This window comes from Moschus berezovskii, chromosome 18 (genome assembly GCF_049115385.1).
Source record: "Moschus berezovskii isolate FMDL1 chromosome 18, NW_MosBer_1.0, whole genome shotgun sequence".
NCBI classification, from domain to species: Eukaryota; Metazoa; Chordata; class Mammalia; order Artiodactyla; family Moschidae; genus Moschus; species Moschus berezovskii.
In genome coordinates, this window is record NC_142477.1 from 62,983,289 (window position 1) to 63,005,762 (window position 22,474).

The window sequence follows — 22,474 nt, forward strand, 5'->3', positions numbered from 1 at the left end:
TGGCTCAGAGATGCGCACACCATCAGGAAGGGCCTTGAGTTGGACCAACTACAGGTACAAATGAGATGATTGACCAGAGACAACCCAGAAAGCTAACCCTATTACCATAAACCCAACCCTATTACCATAAACCCCGAGACTGTGAGCCATGTGGCAGAGCAGTTCTCCTGGGTTCCTTAACCCTGCTGCTCTCTGCCTTGTTGAATAAAGTCTCTTGCTTTGCTGGTATGTATGTCTGCATGGAAAATTCATTTCCAAGTGTTAGACAAGAGCCAGCTCTCAGACCCTGGAAGGGGTCCCAGGTCCAGTAACGTTTCCAAGTAATTTAACTCCATCAAAGAGCAAAGCTCAAGAATACTTATGGGAATACAAAAATATACAGCATTCAACAGGATAAAATTCATGATTCTGGTGCCCAATCAACCCTCAGCTGAAGGAAACAAGTGGAAAATGAAGAGGAAGGAACAATGTCCTATCTCAGCAATTCTATGAATAGTCGCCTCCTCTCCCATTGTAAGGCTATTGAGATTTTTTTTTTACACATCAAAGTATTGTTTGACTTATTACAAAAGCATCCATTATTACTGTTATTTTAAAAATCTTGGTCAACAAATGAATCACTAAAATGGGAATACCAAACAAAAAGAGAACAAGAGAAATGTCGGCAATGCTTTAAAAGGATGAAGCTTCTCCCTCTCTTCCTATTTCCTTTGCCTCCTCTTTCTGCCCGCCTCTGTAAAAAGTCCTCAGTTTCTTTACCTCAATCTCTTGCTTTCCTTCCTTTTTCAGTTTAACAATACAGAATGCTCAGCGGTTGCGGTGCTTGGGCTTAGTTGCCCCGTGGAAAGCGGGATCTAGGGCTTGCCAGGTGGCGCTAGTGGGAAAGAACCTGCCCGCCGATGCAGGAGGCCTAAGAGACCGCAGGTTCGATCTGGGGGTCGGGAAGATCTTCTGGAGAAGGAAAGGGCAACCCACTCCAGTATTCTTGCCCTGGAGATTCCCAGGGACAGAGGAGCCTGGCGGGCTACAGTCCATGGGGTCACAAAGACTCGGATACGACAGAGTGACTGAGGACGCAGGCCCATGGGGAGTTCCAACTGTTTGCAATGTTTTCAATACAGGATGAACCCTGCATTGAAAGGGGGATTCTCAACCACTGGACCATAAGGAAGTCCCTTGTCCTTGATATTTAAATGGGTAGGTTTTAATGTCTTACACATACCTCTGAAAAAAGAAGGGGTCCTATTCAACAGCCCCTCACGGTGGTTCAGCGCCTCTTGATCCGCCCTCTACCCCGCTCCCCCAGCCCTGCTCTGTTGGCCCGGAGCCCATCTGCCCTGTCCCTGGGCAAACAATCACACCTTTGGCCGCATCTGTCCGGATGGCAAGCCGGTCCCACACCTCCCGGCTTCCTCCAGGGGCAATCTCTTGCTGGCATGCAGGGGGGTGGGCGCTATGAATTGAGGGAAAGTGGAGATAAGTGAGCAGGCAGACGAAGCGAGAGGGAGAAAATGTACAGGGCCAGAGATGGGCAGATGGGAGAGCCGCTCAGTAGCGGGAGGGAGAAGCGCGAGTAAAGCGAACACCATGTGGACAGGGCGAGGCGAGCGAGCAGAAGAGGCGCGCGCCGGCTGGCCGCCCAGGCAGTCAGCTCCGGATCGCAGGAGGTGAGCCCGGCCGCAGGGGTCTGCGGGCCGGGCCGGGTGGGACGCGTGCAGCCAGGGCAGATCGGGGGGCCTCGTGAGCCCCCGGCCCGCAGCCGCCCGCGATGAGCGAGGCCAGTCGGCTGTGCTCCGGCTACTACAGCCTCAACCACAGCTTCGTGGAGCCCTTCCAGTGCCCCCGGCGCGGCGAGGGGGCCACGCTCCTCTACTGCTGCGGCTTCGCCGACCTCAAGTACTGCTGCAGCGAGCCGGGCAGCTACTTCCCCTACAAGCACAGCTACATGTGGAGCCTCAGGTGGGCAGGGCCGGGGGCTGGCGGCCGGGGGGCTGGGGAGGCCAGCAGCCGCGCCACGCCGGGAGCGGGCAGGGCGCCCGCGTCCTCGCGACACGCTCGGGCCCCTCCGCGGGCTGGGGGGAAGGAGCCTCCAAGGGCGGGTGAGGGCCCTGCCGAGACGCCGTTTGTGGCCACCGTGGTCCGCGAGAAGGTCGCGCTGTGGTTCTAGAGTTGTGAATCCGCCCCGGGACTAGGGCGAGGCGCGCGCGGGAGGAGCGCCGGAGACTCGCCCTGGGCGCAACCGAGCGGACTGCTCTGCTCTCCTCTCTCCCTTGCCCGGGGACCAGTCCCAAGCCCGCGGCTCTGCGAGCACACGCAGACTCACAGATAACTTCAGGACGTTTCATTCTCTTTTTGAATTGAGTATTTGGTGCATTTGAATGGAAAGGGGCTCTTTTGAGACTCATTTTAAGGCGTTAGCCAAGGATGAGTATTTTAAGCCTCTTCGTGACTGAAAAGCAATTTGCTGTATGCTTAAAAAAAAAAAAAGTGTGTGTGAGTGTGTATGTGGGCGCGCACAGGCGACAGGGCTTTATAATTTGCCCTTTCAGTTGATCTCACACTAACTCCGAACAGAACCGAAGATCCACAGAGAGGAAGAGTTTCAGTTGCTATGATTACACACTGAAGAACCTTTGCAGGACACCCCCCTTCTCAACGTCTGAGCTCTTTGGCCATTGCTAGAAAACGAAGGGACTTTCAAAGGTGGTGTCTTTCTGGCCTTTTTTCCCCATGATGGGAATTTTATAATTAAATATTAATTTATTCAATTGGTATTCACACAGATACTTTCATTATGAAGTGCTTTTCCCTCCCCTCCACTCCAAAAGATTGAAAACTTAGACCTTCATTCTTACATTGTGCCGGGATAAGGAATAGGTGCTGGGGTTATAGGAAAGAACTAACACACCACCAGAAATTGTTTCTGACAAATTAGCTAATGTCTGGGAGAGAGAAAGAGGCTGACTCTGCTAAGGACGAGGAAGAGTACTTTTTCTCCCAGTGTCCTAGCATGGTCACAGCAAATGACTTTAAATGTTATTTCTTAGAGCAGTGAAGTCATTTTTCTAAAAAAATGCATTGCAAGCTTCTAAAAAAAAATCTCAAAAAGAATACCTACTTACCAAGTTCAACTACAACTTTGGGTTGTGCCCTAATAGGCAAAATCTCTGAAAATAATGACAGCTTATCCTTACTACTTGGGGAAGAAATCTGTATTGCACTGGGATATTATCTGGCCTTTTGGAAAATGACATAGTAACCCAGCTCTGAGTCCTTGGAGGTGTTAATAAGGGTGGCAGCACCTCTGAGAAGAGACTGTCAACTCTTAAGTCAGACTCAATTGGAAAAGTGCCTGGGATTTTCAGATCCCTGAATAGTTCAAGAGTGACAAGCAGCAGAGGATAGAAAACCTTGCAAAGGTTTATGAAGGCACGAAAGAATGAATAGCTTGCTGGGGTCTTCATTCAGCACTGACAATGCAGCTCAGTTGCTGGGAAATATAAAAATCATTTCAACTGATGCATCAGGCAATGTAATCCTGGGGTTCTTCTTTAGTTATTAAGCTCTGAGAACACAATGGGGAGGTGAACATTTAGAGCTTCAGTTCCCTCATATTCTTTGCGCTCTCCCCTAATTTATAACAGTCCAACTGTGAAAAATTTCCCTAATGTCACTAGCATCTGTTCTGAGATTCTGTAACTGCTGCAGAAAGGTTCAGGTGTGGTACCTTCAGGTAAATGAAGTTGTCGAGTTGGAGAATTCATTAATGTGACAGCAGCTACAGACCTTTTCTCAGGGATTGAAAAGCAAACTGCCCTGTGGTGCTGGGAAGGAAAGATAATTCTCCCTTTTCTCTGCCCCACTTTCATCCCTTCTCCTCTTATAAATAAATCCCTAACCTCTAAGGGTTCCCTTTGGAAACCTCCTTCAGGACCTAGGAAAATAATGCATGTTGCACAAGGCTACACTCGAGTTCAGTAAGTTATTTATTGAAATGAATATTTTAGGAGATTCCCAGAGCTGCATCTTTATCTGGAGTTTTGCAGGCATAAAGCAACATTTCTAGAAAGTGGAACTATGACACTGAAACAGTTTGTTAGGATTACGAAGAATATCTTTTTATAACAGAAAGAAGTGCCATGTTGTTTTTATTTTTCCTTCAAATCATGTGACCTGGTTTTTAAATTGTGTATTAATACATGTAAATCGCATACTATGTCATTGAATTCAATTAAGTTGATAATCTTACTTTTAATTGACAATAACTTTTTCACTTTGAAGATGTTTTTAATAACTGGGTTCTCGTTTCAGAAATCTTTCCAGATGTCTGGCCTCTGAGCTGCCTTGTGAAGCAAATAATTAATTAAGTGGCTTATGTTCCCATATGTCTGTGTAGAGTCCTAACCCTTCCTGACACATAGAATTTACAAAAGTCAGCTTTGGTGCAAACAAGCATGAAAGAGTAGTTGCCATAAGCAGGGAATCTACCCCTTGAAAGAGAGGGCACCAAGTGAGGGCAAATTCCAATTTAAATGTGTAACTTTACTGACTCTGCCTCTCATTGGTGGCTCAGACAGTAAGGCGTCTGCCTGCAGTGGGAAGACCGACCCAGGTTCTATCCCTGGGTCAGGAAGATCCCCTGGAGAAGGAAATGGCAACCTACTCCAGTACTCTTGCCTGGGAAATCCAATGGACGGAGAAGCCTGGTAGGTTACAGTATACGCGGTCACAAAGAGTCGGACACAACTGAGCGACTTCACTTTCTATACTGACTCTAACCAGAAAATTACCTAGTCTACACTTGTGTGCAGGGCTAAGGGAACTGGGCTGATTAGCAATAAACAAGTACAAAAATTTTTTGAAGTCTGACTCCATGTCTTTGACTCAGAAGGCAAACAACCTCTAAATGGCAAAGAGACTTTATCTGCTAACATTAAGCACAAGTGGGACGAATTTAGCCCTTCGCTTTCAATTCTATTCTTCCTCTCAAAGCATGACATACCTAGTATCCCTGGTCAAATTCTCCCTTCCCTCCCTTTTGGAACAAGTCAAATTTGTTAGCGCCCTAATCTCTGGGAAATAGCAGAAGCTAGCAAGCCAGGAAGATAATGAAGAAAAAGATCATTACTTTTCAATGACTATTCCAATGATTGTTACTTTTCAGTGATGATTACTTTTCAGTGACTACAAACGGATCAATCATCAGTCACTTATCATTTACTTCCATTTATGAAACATTAACTGCAAGCTAAATACTCTGTTGAACACTTTTAAGTGTGCAGATCACTATGGGAAAGTCAACAGAAGCATCTGCTCTTGAGCAGTTAGAATCTAATTTTATATCTTTACACACCACCACACACATAGGGCTTATGAAAGTACATGTGTTTATATATTAGTCTTTCAAGATAACTTTCTTTTTTTCCAAGCTTCTTTTCCCATTTGAAAATATTAAGTTCACTAGTTTATAAGTTCACTGTTATTTCTCAAATGATTAGCCTTATACATAACTGTATCAGGAGGAATGATTATAAACTGAGTGCTGAGCAAATATCAGATGTGCAATGCATTTTTAGAGAAAAGTACAAAGATTTCTTCCTTAATGCTAGAAGCCATTGGTGTTATGTTCTTTTAGAAAGGAAAACTTCAGATTGAACATGAACTTTATATAAATTCCATAAATATTACTAATAGCTATTTGTATATTAATACATGATAACTCCAATACACATCTCCAAAATAAATGTTCTACACTTCTGGCAAGCATTTGTTTCAGTATTTTTGCAGAGGTAGATCCCTGGTGGCTCAGATGGTAAAGAATACACCTGCAGTGCAGGAAATCTCTGGGTCAGGAAGATCCCCTGGAGAAGGGAATGGCTACCCACTCCAGTATTCTTGCCTGGGAAATCCCATGGACAGAGGAGCCTGGAAGGCTACAGTCCATGGGGTCACAGTCAGACATGACTGAGCTACTAAACACATACAGATTTTTTCTATTCATCTTTTATTAGTGAACCTAATCTTTCCCCTGCTGCTGCTGCTGCTGCTAAGTCACTTCAGTAGTGTCCGACTCTGTGTGACCCCATAGACGGCAGCCCACCAGGCTCGCCAATCCCTGGGATTCTCCAGGCAAGAACACTGGAGTGGGTTGCCATTTCCTTCTCCAAAGTGTGAAAGTGAAAAGTGAAAGTGAAGTTGCTTAGTCGTGTCCGACCCTTAGCGACCCCATGGACTGCAGCCTACCAGGCTCCTCCATCCATGGGATTTTCTAGGCAAGAGTACTGGAGCCTAAAATACATTAATAATAGAGGTTTATTGTATTGAGATGTTCTTGAACCATCCCTAGAGAACTGTGTGACCTTTTACCTGTAATATGAATTCACGTGGTATTCTATGGTAATATTAACATACAACTGTATAGAGAAGTACAGTAAGAATTTGATGGTAGAAAAAGGTGAGCTGTAGATCTCAGTCATATGCTGTTTATAGTAAAATATAATTTGGTTATGAATAACTGAAACAAGAACTAACAATATCTAAACTTTTAGTTTATGTGCAAACCAGTTTGTATGACAGTCGCAATGTTTTTTCTGTTTTCCTCAGCATTGGTGCCCTGATCGGATTGGGAATTGCTGCCCTTGTTTTACTTGCCTTTGTCATCAGCGTCTGTGTTCTTTGCTACTTATTTCTGTATACAAAGCCTCAAAGATTAGACACTGGCCTTAAACTTCATCACCTAGAGGCTGTTTCCACTCAAGAAGGTAATCAGTAGCCATTATTTGCAATCAGTTACCTGTACTCTATTCAAAGTAATAACCTGTGCCTGGGTGGCAGATTATACACTTAAAAATGAATGCTTTTTGAAAATTCAGTTTATTATGTGTCATTATAAAAATTTACAGTGAATTAGGTCTTAATGATGAAACACCTTTGAAAGATTGTGCTCAAGGAAAAAATAGTGGCAGGATGTAAATGTTCTAATGAAAAATAATACATTGATCTAATAAATCCACTTTGATTTATTTAGGTGTCCCTCAATTACAAAGGTTGTATCCTCTTGAAATTTTTAAATTTTGTTTTTTGATGGAGCCAAAGAAGTCAAATAAACAGAGGAACAAAATACTGATAATTAATCCTCAGTGTTGCATTCCTCTAAACTGATTAGTCAGTGGTCAGTTAGGCATTAGCTATGTGCCAACCGTGTGCAGAATTCAGAGGCATATAAAATAAATTAAAAAATAAATAAAAGACAGTCTTTGTTCTTGAATAGATCACAAACCAGTTAAGTGCTATGTGTATGTGTGTGTATATTTGTGTATGTAGTGCAACCATAAATTAGAAATGTTAAAACGTAAGGTTTTTGGAACTGAGTCTCACTGTTATCTTAATTATAAAGTGCAATACATGCTAATCATTATTATTATGAAACAATCAGAAAGAACTGGTAAAATTTTTGTGAATACATATTTCTATTAGTGTATTTTAAAAGTCAGTTCAGTAAGTTCAGTCGCTCAGTTATGTCAGACTCTTTGTGACCCCATGGATTGCAGCTTGCAGGCCTCCTAGTCCATCACCAACTACCGGAGCTTGCTCAAACTCATGTTCATCGACTCAGTGATGCCATCCAACCATCTCATCCTCTGTTGTCCCCTTCTCCTCCTGCCTTCAGTCTTTCCCAGCATAAGGGTCTTTTCAAATGAGTCAGTTCATCAGGTGGCCAAAGTATTGGAGCTTCAGCTTCAGCATCAGTCCTTGCAATGAACATTCAGGACTGATTTCCTTTAGGATGGACTGGTTGGATCTCCTTGCAGTCCAAGGGACTCTCAAGAGTCTTCTCCAACACCACAGTTCAAAATCATTAATTCTTTAGTGCTCAGCTTTCTTTATGGTCCAATTCTTACATCCATACATGACTACTGGAAATGGACTTTTGTTGGCAAAGTAATGTCTCCACTTGTTAATATGCTGTCTGGCTGGTTTGGTCATAGCTTTTCTTCCAAGGAGCAAGCGTCTTTTAATTTCATAGCTGCAGTCACCACCTGCAGTGATTCTGGAGCCCAAAAAAATAGTCGGTCACTGTTTCCATTTTTTCCCCATCTATTTGCCATGAAGTGATGGGACTGGATATCATGATCTTAGTTTTCTGAATGTTGAGCTTTAAGCCAGCTTTTTCACTCTCCTCTTTCACTTTCATCAAGAGGCTCTTTAGTTCTTCTTTTTCTGCCATAAAGGTGGTGTCATCTGCATATCTGAGATTATTGATATTTCTCCTGGCAATCTTGATTCCAGCTTGCACTTCATCCAGCCCAGCATTTTGCATGATATACATTGCATATAAGTTAAATAATCAGGGTGACACTATACAGCCTTGACGTACTCCTTTCCCAATTTGGAACCAGTCTGTTGTTCCATGTCTGGTTCTAACTGTTGCTTCTTGACCCACGTACAGATCTCTCAGCAGGCAGGTAAGGTAGTCTGGTATTTCCATCTCTGGTATTCCATTTTAAAAGTGGTGATCATGAATTTTATTTTGATATACATATGAATATATTTAGCAAAAATTTAGACTATGTATATTATATATATATATTTAGAACAAGAAACAGGTGCTTACTAACTTCTATTTGAAAAGAAAGTGAAAAGCTCTCTTCAAAATAATTTAGAAATTTCCTTCCTGTATGTCTCACTTTAGCTGAATACAGAAACTTATGTTTATGGAGTACATACTCTTCGACCTTCTCAAATACACCAGCATTGCATGACTGCATTAGCTCTAGTTTTCTTCTCTGTAGGGATCTCAAAGGGTGCCCTGTGTCACAAAGCAAGAAGCCAAGATCCATTTGGAGTTCTTTCTCTGAAGCACTGTTTAGAGATAACAGCCGAATTGACAGGTTGTTAGTTGAATTTAGTGCAATGGCTTAGACTCTGTTTCTCCACAGGCAACATGAAGCAGTGGACTAGTGATTATCAAATAATCAAATAGTAAAATCAATTTTTGCCTCAATTGCTTAGACAGTTTATAGTCCTTACATTTTATTGTGTGTAAGAATCACCTAGGGAGCTTGTTAAAACCAGAGATTTCAGACTCTGCATTTCAAAACAAATTGCTCCTCTTCCTGCCCTAATCTTTCTTTCCTGCTGTCTATTCTCCACAGAGAAACCAGAGGGAGCCTGAGTCAGGTTGCATCACTACTCTGGTCAAAATCCTAATTGCTTCCCATCTTTCAATAGATGGGAATGGAGCCCTATATGTATGGACCCTAACTGTGAAGTATGGGGGTTTGCCCTTTCCATCTTTATTTCTTGCATCTTATGTCCAGCCACCTTGGCATCTGTGCTGTTCCTTGAAAATCCTCCCTCAGGGCCTTTGTGCATGCCATCTCTGTACTCTGGAATGCTTTTCCCTCACTTTCATTTTCTTTAAATCTTTACTAAGTCACCTTTCCCCATCACTAAATCTGCATCTTTAACTTCAACATGTCATGCCCCCTTCCTGCTGTATTTTTCTCCTAAGCACTTACCACCAATTTACTATGTATTTTACTTGTCTATTGCCCAGTTTTTCTCTATTCCAACTAGAAAGTTCCAGGAAAGTAAGAATTTTTGTCTTGCTTGCTCACTATGTGTCCCTAGTGCCTAGAATGGGACTTCCAGGTGGCACAGTGGTAAAGAATCCACCTGCCAATGCAAAAGACACAGGAGACACCGGTTTGACCCCTGGATTGGGAAGATCCCCTAGAGAAGGAAATGGCAATCCTCTCCAGTATTCATGCCTGAAAATTTCCATGGACAGAGGAGCCTAGCGGGTGACAGCCCATGGGGTCATAAAGAATTGGATGCAACTGAGTGAGCACACAGCGCCGAGAACACCTAACAAATGAACTAATGAGATAGCACTGCACTTCTGTTGTAAGCGATTAAAGGAGCATGTTTATTGTCACCATTACAGTCATCAAACATTCACCGAGTGCCTCTTCTATACAATGCATTGTGCTAAATAAAAATGGATTGTTTTTCCCTGATCTATCTCAGGGACTACTCCAAAATTTTATTCAAGCTGACTCTGAGAGCCCAGCAACAGAATTAGTTGGCTTGTTGATCCTTCTTGTATGCTTATGGCTCTTTAGCTAAGGAGATCCATTAACGTACTTCTTACATAGTAAGTTGAGGCTACTTGCTTGCAATGAACTATCCCTATTTTGCCCCTCTGAAAAACAGTTTATCAAGTCAGCAAATTAATTCAATACACTTTTCCTGAGTGATTACTCTTGGTAAGGCAAAATTTTATACAACCACTGGCTTCTGCTGCTATTAAATTAGATGATTTTGGGCCCACTGATTGATATTAACCAAGTAAGACATAGTGGCGAGTCAAAAACAAAATAGGTAATTCAAATGTTACTGGAATAGGAAGGGAAAGTAGTTTATATTTGAAAGTTAACTCTTCAAAGTTATAATTAAAAACCATTGCTGTACCTGTTGTTAAATATGCATGCTTCATTCCAATGATTCTCCTACCCAGGGATAGATGCCAGTGTTCCAGCATGAGAAAACAAGATTTTATTCCATTTAAGGAATGCCTTGAAAGGTTAGGAACATAATATTATGTTGTTGTAATAAGCAAACAAGTAAAACTACCTTTGAGAAAAATTGATTTCACCAGTTACCACTCCTTTTTTAAAAAAAATTTTAATTTTTTAAAAATTGGAGGGACTGATGCTAAAGCTGAAACTCCGATACTTTGGCCACCTCATGAGACGAGTTGACTCACTGGAAAAGACTCTGATGCTGGGAAAGGTTGGGGGCGGGAGGAGAAGGGGACGACGGAGAATGAGATGGCTGGATGGCATCACCGACTCTGTGAACATGAGTTTGAGTGTACTCCGGGAGTTGGTGATGGACAGGGAGGCCTGGCGTGCTTTGATTCATGGGGTCGCGGAGAGTCGGACACGACTGAGCGACTGAACTGAACTGAACTGAACTGAAAACTACCTTTGAGAAAAATTGATTTCACCAGTTACCACTCCTTTTTTAAAAAAAATTTTAATTTTTTAAAAATAAATTTTGGTCAGGCAGCATGTGGGATCTTAGTTCCCCAACCAGGGATTGAACCCATGCCCCCTGCACTGGAAGTGTGGAGTCTTAACCACTAGACCACCAGGGAAGTCCCTACCACTCCTTTCAAAACTATCTGATCTTAAGACTCAACCTCACATTATTTTAAATTTTTTAACGTTTTGTGTTTGGGTATAGCTGATTGGGCTTCCCTGGTAGCTCAGCTGGTAAAGATCCGCCTGCAATGCAAGAGACCCCAGTTTGATTCCTGGGGTCGGGCAGATCCCCTGGAGAAGGGATAGGCTACCCACTCCCGTATTCTTGGGCTTCCCTGGTGGCTTGGCTGGTAAAGAACTCGCCTGCAGTGCAGGAGACCTGGGTTTGATCCCCGGGTTCAGAAGATCCCCTGGAGGAGGGCATGGCAACCCACTCTGGTATTCTTGCCTGGAGAATCTCCATGGACAGAGGAGCCTGGCGGGCTATAGTCCATGGAGTTGCAAAGAGTCAGACAGGACTAAGCATAGCACAACCAAGCTGACTGACTAACAATGTTGTGATAGTTTCAGGTGAACAGCAAAGGGACTCAGCCATACATATACATGTACCCATTCCCCCCCCCCCCGCCCCCCGCCAACTCCCCTCACATCCAGGCTGTTACATAACACTGAGCAGAGTTCCCTTTGCTATATGTAGGTCCTTGCTGGTTATCCATTTTAAGTATTGCAGTGTGTCCATGTTGATCCCAAACTCCCTGTCCTTCCCTCACATCCTTCCCCGCTCCCCACTGTTGGCAGCCATAAGTTTGTTCTCTAAGTCTGGGAGTCTCCTTCTCTTTTCTAAGTTCGTTTGTATCATTTCTTTGTATCTGCCAAACGAGATGTTTGGCAGTTTGAATGGCCTAAAGGGAAACATGTTTTCGTGCACATACTAACGCTGACTTAAGGCACTGAACTTTTTTTGTTTCTATAAATGGCTGTAGTGTTATAGAAAGAACAGGCCCCAAATGGAGTCCCTTGTGCTAAGCCCATCAGCAAACCAAAACTATACCTAACTGCAGTTTCAGTCTCTCCCAGGAGAGAAATTTTAAACCTATTGGTCTGGAATTTCCTGATCAATACTAGTGAGGTAAACTGCAGGACAGGGTGACTTTACCATAAAAAAAGTCTTTTCCTTTGTGTATGATTTCCTTATCCTATCCCCCTTTTCCTATAAAAATCCTTCATTGCCTGCATCATCTCAGAGCCCCCTTCTACTTGCTACGTGGGATGTTCCCAATCCATGAATTGCTGGACAAAGCCAACTAGGTTTTCATATTCACTCAGCTGAATTTTGTTTTATAACAATAGTCCAAGTCTAAAATAGTGTAATCTTGGACTATTTTGCCAAGATTTTTCTTTCAGGTTATCTTTATTCTCTTGGGGTTCATTATTTTTAATGTATACAATTGAAGGCTTTATACATTTTGAATTGATCCTGAAAATAGCAGGTCTCTGGTACTGACTACATGTAGAGTTTAATTTGGCTACCTCCAGGCTCACTTAGTACAGAAGTACTATTGCTAAGCAATTGATTGGGCTTTAAATTGTGTCCCATAATCATTTTCTTTCTTTCTAACTTTTGTGTTTTGAGTTACATCTGTATCAAATGTTAATGTTTAAAAGAATACCATGGTTTGTAAATTGTACTGTATAGGACAAAGAGTTCTGGGCAAAGGAAAACTGTGTGAAGGACATCTTTCTGAGTAGACACTCCTGGGATGAGGGCTCATGGCATAAATTGTGGAAGAATTAATGGTTAACAGGGGAGTAATTAAAGGGATGATTGTTTTAGATTCTTGCTTCTCAAATTTTTCCATTGGAGAATCCTTAAAGGTAGATAAGAAAGGAATGGTACCGCCAAAATTCCAGGGTTTCCTTGGAAAGGCTTGCTTTATGAGCTTTAAATTATTTGAAGATACCCATTATACTTTTTAAAATATGGTAATTTTTAATTTGATTACAAATATAATGACTTGTTTTATCTAACAATAACATCGTATCGTTTCCACTTCTGATTAAAGGGATGCTCTTGCAAGATAAAATATATTCATCCTGTGGCTTTGAGTATCCATTGACACTCTAGGGTTGTGGAGTGTGGTGGAGAATCGAGGCGAGGGTCCTTAGAAGCAGAGTTTTTGATGAAAATTAGAAGAACAGAGAGTAGAGTTGCTTGACACAAATAAAATAATATTGTTGTACAGGAATAATAGACAATTCCAATTACCTATTATTTGATGGTCTCTTTTGCAAAGGCAGGCAATATAAATGGAAAAGGGTAAACAAATCAGCAGTAAGGCACAGGTTGTCTAGGAGAGAAACAGAAATTATATCTAGAAAACTGAGAAAACAAAGAGAATTTGACAATCACATATGCAATTATTTGTTCTGCCTGTGAGCAAAGTAGGATTTGGACCAACTCAAAATGGTTTGCTATATTTCTTCTTAAAAGGCATCCTTCCGTGCCCCCCCCCCAAAAAAACAAACCCTCTTAATGCACTTTCTTATTAGGAAAATTAAAAAATATAGAAAAACTAGTAACTTCATCCATGATCACATCACACAGAGGTAACAGATATTAACAGTGGCGAATATCCGTCACAGATTTTTTTTTCTATGTATCTATAGATACATGTATGTATAACAAAATGGGGAAAAATGAATCTTATAACATGGGTTTTTTTCCACTGAACAATATTGACATCAGTGTTTGCCAATAAACACCACTTTGTGTAAAGTGCCTTTATTTTTATTTTACAAATAATGAGCCTATTGTCCAAATATGGAGAGATCTCTTTTTTACTCTTGTCAATTTAAAATGTCACCTTTGCCATAAACTAAATTATTATATGTACTGGGATTTGTCTTAGATGTTGTTCTGTTAAACTTATCAGTCTGTTTATTCTTAAGCCAGTAATATACTTTAAAAATTATTGTAGCTATATGGTTTAATATCTGATTAGGCATGACTTTCTCTTCTTTCCCATTATGATTTTTCAAAATCTCCTGGCTACTTTTGTAATGTTCAGTATTCCAAATAAACCTCTGAATCACACTGTCAGGTATTTAAAAATCAAGTGATATTTTGATGTGTTGTACTAATTTATAAGTAACTTTGCAAGCTATTTTTCTTAATAGCCTTAATACCGCTTCAACCAAATTCTGCTCAGGACACTTACTAATTATGATACCAAATTATTTTTAAATGCTATTCTTTGTTTCAAAGAGATTTTAAGAACTCACTTTGACCTCAGTAAAAGATGAGGTAATTTGAACTCAATGGCAGAAAAGGACACTTGGGTCTCCTGAAAGGACCTTTCTACTGAAAATAATGAATCTGGAATTTCCTGCAACTCTTTTTGCTCCTGGAATGTAGAAAATCAAATTGCTCAGTAGAGCTACTGCTACTTTTAGCAGTTGTGAGTCCTCCTCAGGGAGCAGGGTTAGGCAATGCTGGCTGATATTGGAACCAATTAGCAAAATAAAAGCCAATCTCTCACTTTGAAAATTCATTTAAAAGATTTAAAATATCAGCTAAATTCTTTTGTGAACTATGCCAGTCATCTATGGTTGAAAGAATCCAACAATGCAGAAAAGAAAAAAAAAAGTCCCAATTGTGGAAAAAATAGGGTAGGAAAAACATTTCTGGAGAGAACTGAGTTCATTCACTGTTGTAGGAGGAAGTCTAAGATTTTTTTTCACAATGAATTGTTAACTATATTTTCATGATATACATATGTGTCCTCCAGGTGAAGGCAGAGCATTGAAGAAGGGAGAGGTCAATAGATCATGGGGTCACGGGGCAAATTTTGCTCACGTCACCATTTTCCTCAGATCCAGTTCTGTGCATTGTATTAAATTTGAAGGGAAAAATGTCCCCTCGTAAATAAAAAACACCTTTAGGGTGCAAATTTGAGATTGCTTGTTTCCACTAGAAGAAAATGCAAGATGAGTCGGGTGGGAGAGATTTCTACTAAACAATAAGGTGAGTCAGCTGATTTGTCACTGAGGCTACTATAGGGCAGCAGATTGGTAATGCAGAAGCTGGGAGGTCACAGAGTGGCAGAAAAGCTTAATTACAGTCCTGCCAGATAGCCTGAAGATAAAGACCTGCAGTGGGGCCCAGCATTCTTTTGACATCTTGAAATGGCAGGCAAAAGCAGAGTTCACAGGAAAGTTTCAGGATAAATGGACCTCTGAGGAATGGTTCTGAAAATGAATGTAAAATTTAACTATTGTAGAAAAAAAAATTGGCCTAGTTTGTGATGAGGATAAGTGGAAAGATTTTGATGAATTTGACTTAAATGGTGAATTTGATTTGCTTGATGAACTGAATTTAAATTTTGGCAAAGGCCAAAGCTTTAATTTAAATGATGGGCTGAGAGGCGTAGGATTAAAGGAAGGTTGAGATTTAGGGATGTTGACCAGAAAAAAATGGGACATGAGCAGCAGAAAAGACTAGTGTCAACCCAGGAGAGCACAGGGATGTTGGATCTTTGCAGTCTGCACTCAGGTAAAGAAAAGAAGAAATTAAATAAGAAAAACCTTTTATGTGTAACAAATCCCTTGAGAGCCCCATGGTATTACAGATTTCTTATTTAAAACTTAATCCATGTTGTAACCTTGTGACAGAAAAGGCAGCTGGTTTTATCTCTTTTTTGGTTAAGAAAGTAGTTTCTGTTTATTAAAGGAAAACTACAAAAAGGTGAAAAGGAAAACTAGGAAAAATAAGATTTTTTCTCTTCTCTCTTTTAAAATCACTCCAAAGGGATACAGTTAGCTGGACTCTGCTATCACCACAAGCACAGCCCCACTTAACTTCAGTGGCTTTTTCCATAATATGCCCAATTACTCTAACTTAACAGAGGGGTATACATTGAAAGCACCTTTGACTTTTAGAAGATGCAGGTTTGATCTCTGGGTCAGGAAGATCCCCTGGAGGAAGAAGTGGCAACCCACTCCAGTGTTCTTGCCTGGGAAATCCCATGGACAGAGGAGACTGGCAGGCTTCAGTCCACAGCATCGCAGAGTCAGACATGATTGAAGTGACTTATCACACACACACACCAGCTGCAGGAAGAGAGAACACCAGGGTGCTGACTTCCTAATCAAAGTTCTTGCTTCAAATGATGTCAGTATGGTGTTTACAGCAAATATTTTTTTATTTTCTCATGTGGCAAATCAGTTTGGCTAGTGGAACTGCCTTGCCTAAGGAGCCAGTCTAAGACGTGATCTTTGTACCTGCATTGGTTAAAAGGATCCAATAGCCAAGGACATAATGAACCAGGGCTGGGGAACAGGGGGTTTTACAAGTCCGAGACGAAGGAAAATCTATAACACTGGATTGTGTTTTGCAGGCCTTTAAATCTCAGAGGGCAGTAGACAGGTTAGATAAATTCTTTCGGTTGTTTCCAGAAAAATACATAACGGAAACAAGCTGACAGCTCTGGAGATGGCTTAAGAGAGAACCCCAGGCTAAGGGATTCCTAGAGAGAAGCTCAAATTAAGGAATTAACTTTCCGAGTTTAACCCTCATAAAAAGCAAAAAACCCTTTTATGTGACAAGGCAGAAAAAACATCTTGAATGTCTCACTAGAATATTAGGAATTTAACTGTGTAAAAAGCTTAGGAAACATGAAGGATTTGAATTAACCAACATTACTTTCAGGACTTTCAGGACTTTGACTCAGTTCAGTTCAGTCGCTCAGTCGTGTCCGACTCTCCGCGATCCCATGAATCACAGCACGCCAGGCCTCCCTGTCCATCACCAACTCCCGGAGTTCACTCAAACTCATGTCCACAGAGTCGGTGATGCCATCCAGCCATCTCATTCTCTGTCGTCCCCTTTTCCTCCCGCCCCCAACCTTTCCCAGCATCAGAGTCTTTTCCAGTGAGTCAACTCGTCACATGAGGTGGCCAAAGTATTGCAGTTTCAGCTTTAGCATCAGTCCTTCCAATGAACACCCAGGATTGATCTCCTTTAGAATGGACTGGTTGGATCTCCTTGCGGTACAAGGGACTCTCAAGAGTCTTCTCCAGCACCACAGTTCAAAAGCATCAATTCTTCGGCAATCAGCTTTCTTCACAGTCCAACTCTCACATCCATACATGACCACGGGAAAAACCATAGCCTTGACTAGACGGACCTTTGTTGGCAAAGTAATATCTCTGCTTTTTAATATATTATAAGGTTGGTCATAACTTTCCTTCCAAGGAGTAAACGTCTTTTAATTTCATGGCTGCAATCAGCATCTGCAGTGATTTTGGAGCCCCCCAAAATAAAGTCTGACACTGTTTCCACTGTTTTTCCATCTATTTCCCATGAAGTGATGGGACCAGATGCCATGACTAAAAGGTTAAAATTTTAGACGTTTAAAGAAGTGCTGGAAAGGGAAGAGGAGTAAGAGGCACAAACTATTATGTATAAATAAGTGACAAGGACATACTGTATAGCATAGGGAATACAGCTAATATTTATAATAACTTTAAATGGAGTATAATCTATAAAAATATTGAATCACTATGCTGTATGCCTAAAACTAACATGATATAAATCATCAACAAAGAAGAAAAGAGGGACTTCCCTGGTGGTTCAATGGTAAAGAATCTGCCTGCCAACACAGGAGACATGGGTTTGATCCCTGGTCTGGGAGGATCCCACATGCCATGGAGCAACTAAGCCCATGTGTCACGTCTACTGAGCCTGTGCTCTGGAGCCTGGGAGCTGCAACCACTGAGTCCATGTGCCACAACTGCTGAAGCCCGCACTCCTTAGAGCCCGTGCTCTGCAACGAGAGAGGACACTGCAATGAGAAGCCCACCTACCTCAACTGGAGAGTAGCCCCCACTCTCTGCAACTAAAGAAAAGCCTGCTTAGCAACAAAGACCTAGCACAGCGAAAAATAATAAATAAAGAAAAGAAATGCTTGTATCAGACACAAATTCTGCCCAGATAATATGGAACTAATTTATATTTTAAATCCTTGGTCTTTTTAAACTTTACCTGCTGTGATACTGTAGAGTACTGCTGCTGCTGCTGCTGCTGCTGAGTCGCTTCACTCATGTCCGACTCTGTGCGACCCCATAGACGGAAGCCCACCAGGCTCCCCCGTCCCTGGGATTCTCCAGGCAAGAACACTGGAGTGGGTTGCCATTTCCTTCTCCAAACTGTAGAGTACAAATGATGCTAAACCAATAAAAATAAACCTACAAACATTTTATTTTCCAAATGTATATAAGGCAAATAGTTTCAAGGGTGAACACACACATATATATATAAACTTAGGTAATGAGATATACATGCATATATATATAATATACATACATACACCCTGATCCCATAAGTTTTTAGCAGTTACATTTGAATCTCAAATATCCTTTATGGTCTACCTTGCAAATAATAGTAAAAAAATCTATCAGGTCATCATATTTTCATGCCAGCTTCCCCAACTACATTTATCTTAAACAATTTTGCTTGCTGATTGGACAAAGAGCTACTTGCCAGGCTGGAAAATGTTGTGTTACAATTATCTTTTTGTTTAAAAATCAAATTATATAGTCAAAACATTATGATTGGATGTTTAGAGATAGAACATTAATTTATTTAACACCAAAGAGTTCAGAAGTAATGAAATAAAGTCCATCTGTTGTAGGCCCCACATTTAAAACTTAAGATACTTTGAATGTTCAGCTCAGCGAATGCCACACATTTCAGGCATATGGGTAAGATCTGGGAGCTGGAGTGAGACATTATCCTTCAAGACTTATCAATAACATTGCCCCTTAACAACCCACAGTGGAGGATGTCCTCATTGACTCCAGAGAGCAGTCTATGTATAAATTACTTATAAATAGGCAAAGCCAGGCAGTATGAACTCATTTAAAGGTGAGGCTCAGAATCATCTAAAGAGGGAAAGTGAAAAAGTCATATGAGAAGACAGACTAGATGGCAAAGAGAAAAACTACTTCTAATAGTGAAATCTCTTGACTAGTGAGTCTTCCTTCCCCTTTAGGCAGTTTTGGAGCAGACTTTCTAAAATTTAAAGGATAAGTAAGAGTTACTCAAACAAAGAAGAGAGTTAGGGACACCAGGCAGCTGGAAGCATGCGAAGGCTTGGGGCAGAGAAAGCAAGCAAGCAAGCAGGGTAAGTCTGGGAGCCTGTCAGTCAGTATTTCTGTATGTCTGATATGTCAAATATGAGGAAGAGAATGGGGCCAGCTGAGCCAGGAGAGGGAAGCAGGGCTGATCCTCTATCTAAATAAGAAATTCAGATTTGATCCTAAAGGATTTTAAGTAGGGAGAAGCTGTTATGAGGAAATGCTATATGAGCAGTAACTATTATCGTATTGCTTGACAGCATCACACCTTTTCTCACTTAACATTGTATTCAATATAACAGAACATTCAATTAAAAATTTCTTATAAATCATTTTTTTCAAATTAAATGATTGCATCATACTTCACTACTATTGTTAAGGTACTTACATTTTTTGGTATTGAAAATAATCAGTGAGTATCTTTATATATAAATTTTAGAGCTCATCTCTCATGGATTCCTTGGGAACTTCACGTTAAAACCACAAGTTACGAACACTGGAGACTTAAAAAATAAATGTACCAGTTTACATTCCTATTAGGCTGTCCCATTAGTCCAGCTTCCTAGGGCCCAGCAGGACATCCCCCACTACGGGTTGATTTCATAGACCAGCACTCAAAGGGGCAATATTATTTGTAAGTCTTGAAGAATGATGTCTCACTACAGGTAGCAGATGTTGCCCACTGACCTGAAACATGCATGGCATTATTCTCTGGGCTAATATTAAAAGTACCTTGAGTTTAAAATGTGGGGTCTTAAGTGGTACCATATATGGTTTTATTGCTTTTCTTCTGAATTTTTGTGATGGAAACATAGATTACTAATATAGTAAATATAGATTACTTCCTCTTAGCCAAGAAAGATTACTTTTAATCTGCTCCTAATTGAGACATGAAAAATGGTATTATAATGTTTTGAATTTACACGTCTTTCTGACTAGTAAGACTGGAGATGCAGTATATCTTTTATCCATCTCTTTACCAAGAGGTGTTAATGTCTTACATATGGATGTGTTTAAGTCCCTGTTACGTTAGACATGAGTCATTTGTTCTAAACATTTCTTCCCAGTTGACTTTCAGCCTTGTCTTGTGCAATCTACAACTTTAAAACTTTTTACTGTGTCACACTTTCAATCTTATTATTTCACTCAACAAACTTATTGAACACTAGCTACATGAAAGGCAATTTTCCTGCATCATCAATGAATAAAACAGTGAGATCTCTGGCATGTGGTGCTTACATTTTAGAGAGAGGAGACAGATAATAAATGATAAACAAAATAAAAAGGTAAATTATATAGTATATTAGAAGATCAATACTATGTGAAAAATAGTAGAGAGCAGAAGGAACTGGGCACGGGATGGAGGGAATGTAGGTTGTAATTTTAAATACAGTGTTTAGGTCCCATTGAAAAGATGACTTTTGAGCAAGGATTTAAAATTAAGAGTTACCATAAAGATAATCTGAGGGAAGAGCACGCCAGAAGTGTAAAGGTCTCGTGGCTAGAACACGCATGAAAGTCTGATCAAAGGGGTGAGAGAGAGAGAGAGTGAATGAGAGGACAAAGCAGAAAAAGATGAAGCCAGGAATATTAATGTGTGTGTGTGAGAGAACATGAAGGCCATTATAAAGACCTGGGTGAGATGAAGGGATCTGAGGATGTGCTTTATGTTTCAAAGGATTACTCTGAGTGCTGTGCTCAAAATAGAACAGTGGTAGTAGTGAAGGTGGTCTGATTCTGGATGTATTTTAAAAGTGTAGTCAACAGGATGTCAGATGAATTGGTGGTGGGGCTGAGAGAACAGGAGCAAGGCTGACTGAGGTTTTAGTCCTGAGCAACTAAACACATGGAGTTGCCAGCAATTGAGAAGAAGAAGACTGTAAGAAGAGTAAGTTTTGTTTTGTTTTTTCTGGGAATGATCCAAATATCAGTTTTGGACTAAGTTGGAGATGTCTATTAGATACCCAAGTGGAGACGGCAACTAGGCAGTTGAGTCTAGAGTTCAGGGGATGTGTGGGTTAGAGATATGGATCTGGGAATGATCAGCAGAGATAGTGTTCTGAGACTAATAAGGGAGTGAGACAGCGACAGGAACCAATGGCTGGAGCCCGCAGGCCCTCCTCCAGCCCAAGATGCCCGGAAAAGGAAAAGGGACCAACAAGAGATACCAGGAAGGAGCAATGGTGACACCGCAGTGAGTCGAGGAATGGTGGCATCTAGGAAGCCAAGGAAAGAACATGCCACTGAAGGGTCAAATAAGTGTGGCTTGTGAAGTGGACTGTGGTTTTAACAACGGGGGGTGGTGAATAGCACCATCTGTGACTTCTTGTACTGCTTTCACATACTTGTAAATTTTTAAAATATATTTAAATTTGTATATATTGGTGAAATACATTACATATTATTTTCACACTTAATTTTTCTAACATCATCCACTGATTATAATAATCCATTTCTTCACTATAAGCTTGTTAGTCTAACTTCTGATGAGCAAAGATCCATATTCCTCCACCTTTGAGCATTCTGGACTCATTTACATAAACTGAGTGAATGGGATTGTGACACAAACATGCGCTTTTTAAATGTTACATCTAAATTGATTATAATGGCAAAGCCTTGAGACTGTTGTAAATTATGACTGACTGTAGCTTTGTTCACTTCATGCATAGGGACAGTCATACTTTTACTAAACAACCGAGAAATTGTTACCTTCTGATCAAAAGTGTAGTTTCCTCCATGGAAGTGTAGAGAAAGAAAGGTAAGCATGGAAACGAAATCCTTACTTTTGTTACTGAAAATTTCCCTTATTTGACCTTCAGGAGAAAATGCTCAAAAGCAACTTTGCAATGATTCAATTCTTATTCATCCACAGTGCTTAGAGGACATCTTATTTCCAATATTCTAAGAAGTTTATTTTTTAAGGGCAAATTTTAAAGTAAAATTTGATGTCATAATTTCACATAATTATTTCATTTTGTTTTGTGTATTTATTTGCAGGCAACTCAAATAGAAAAAGCAAAGCCCCCCGTTCAAATGCAGCATCAAATTCAACAAATGAAACGTTCTATGAGGCTGATGATATAATTCAAGAAAAAACAATGGATACGACACAAATCAACACTGCTTATTGTTAAAAATCCTGTGTTGTAAAAGCTCACTGGAGAGATGGAGCAAAAAAATAAAGAGTGCACTTCAAATACAGTTTGTAATAATACTTCTCAAAATTTTGCCACACACAAAGCCAGACACAGTTGCAATTTTGATCATTCAGTTAATTTATTAAATAT

The 22,474-nt window shown here is 40.7% G+C and overlaps 1 protein-coding gene across 1 annotated transcript; it reads left to right on the forward strand.

Annotated features, from left to right (window-relative positions):
- Window positions 1–1,668: 1,668 nt before the first annotated feature.
- On the forward strand, window positions 1,669–22,321 carry SHISAL2B (shisa like 2B). Its single transcript, XM_055421995.2, has 3 exons — window positions 1,669–1,959; window positions 6,604–6,761; window positions 22,185–22,321. Exons 1-3 carry the CDS (start codon window positions 1,769–1,771, stop codon window positions 22,319–22,321), a joined length of 486 nt encoding a protein of 161 aa, XP_055277970.2. The 5' UTR covers window positions 1,669–1,768.
- The last annotated feature ends 153 nt before the right edge of the window (window positions 22,322–22,474 follow it).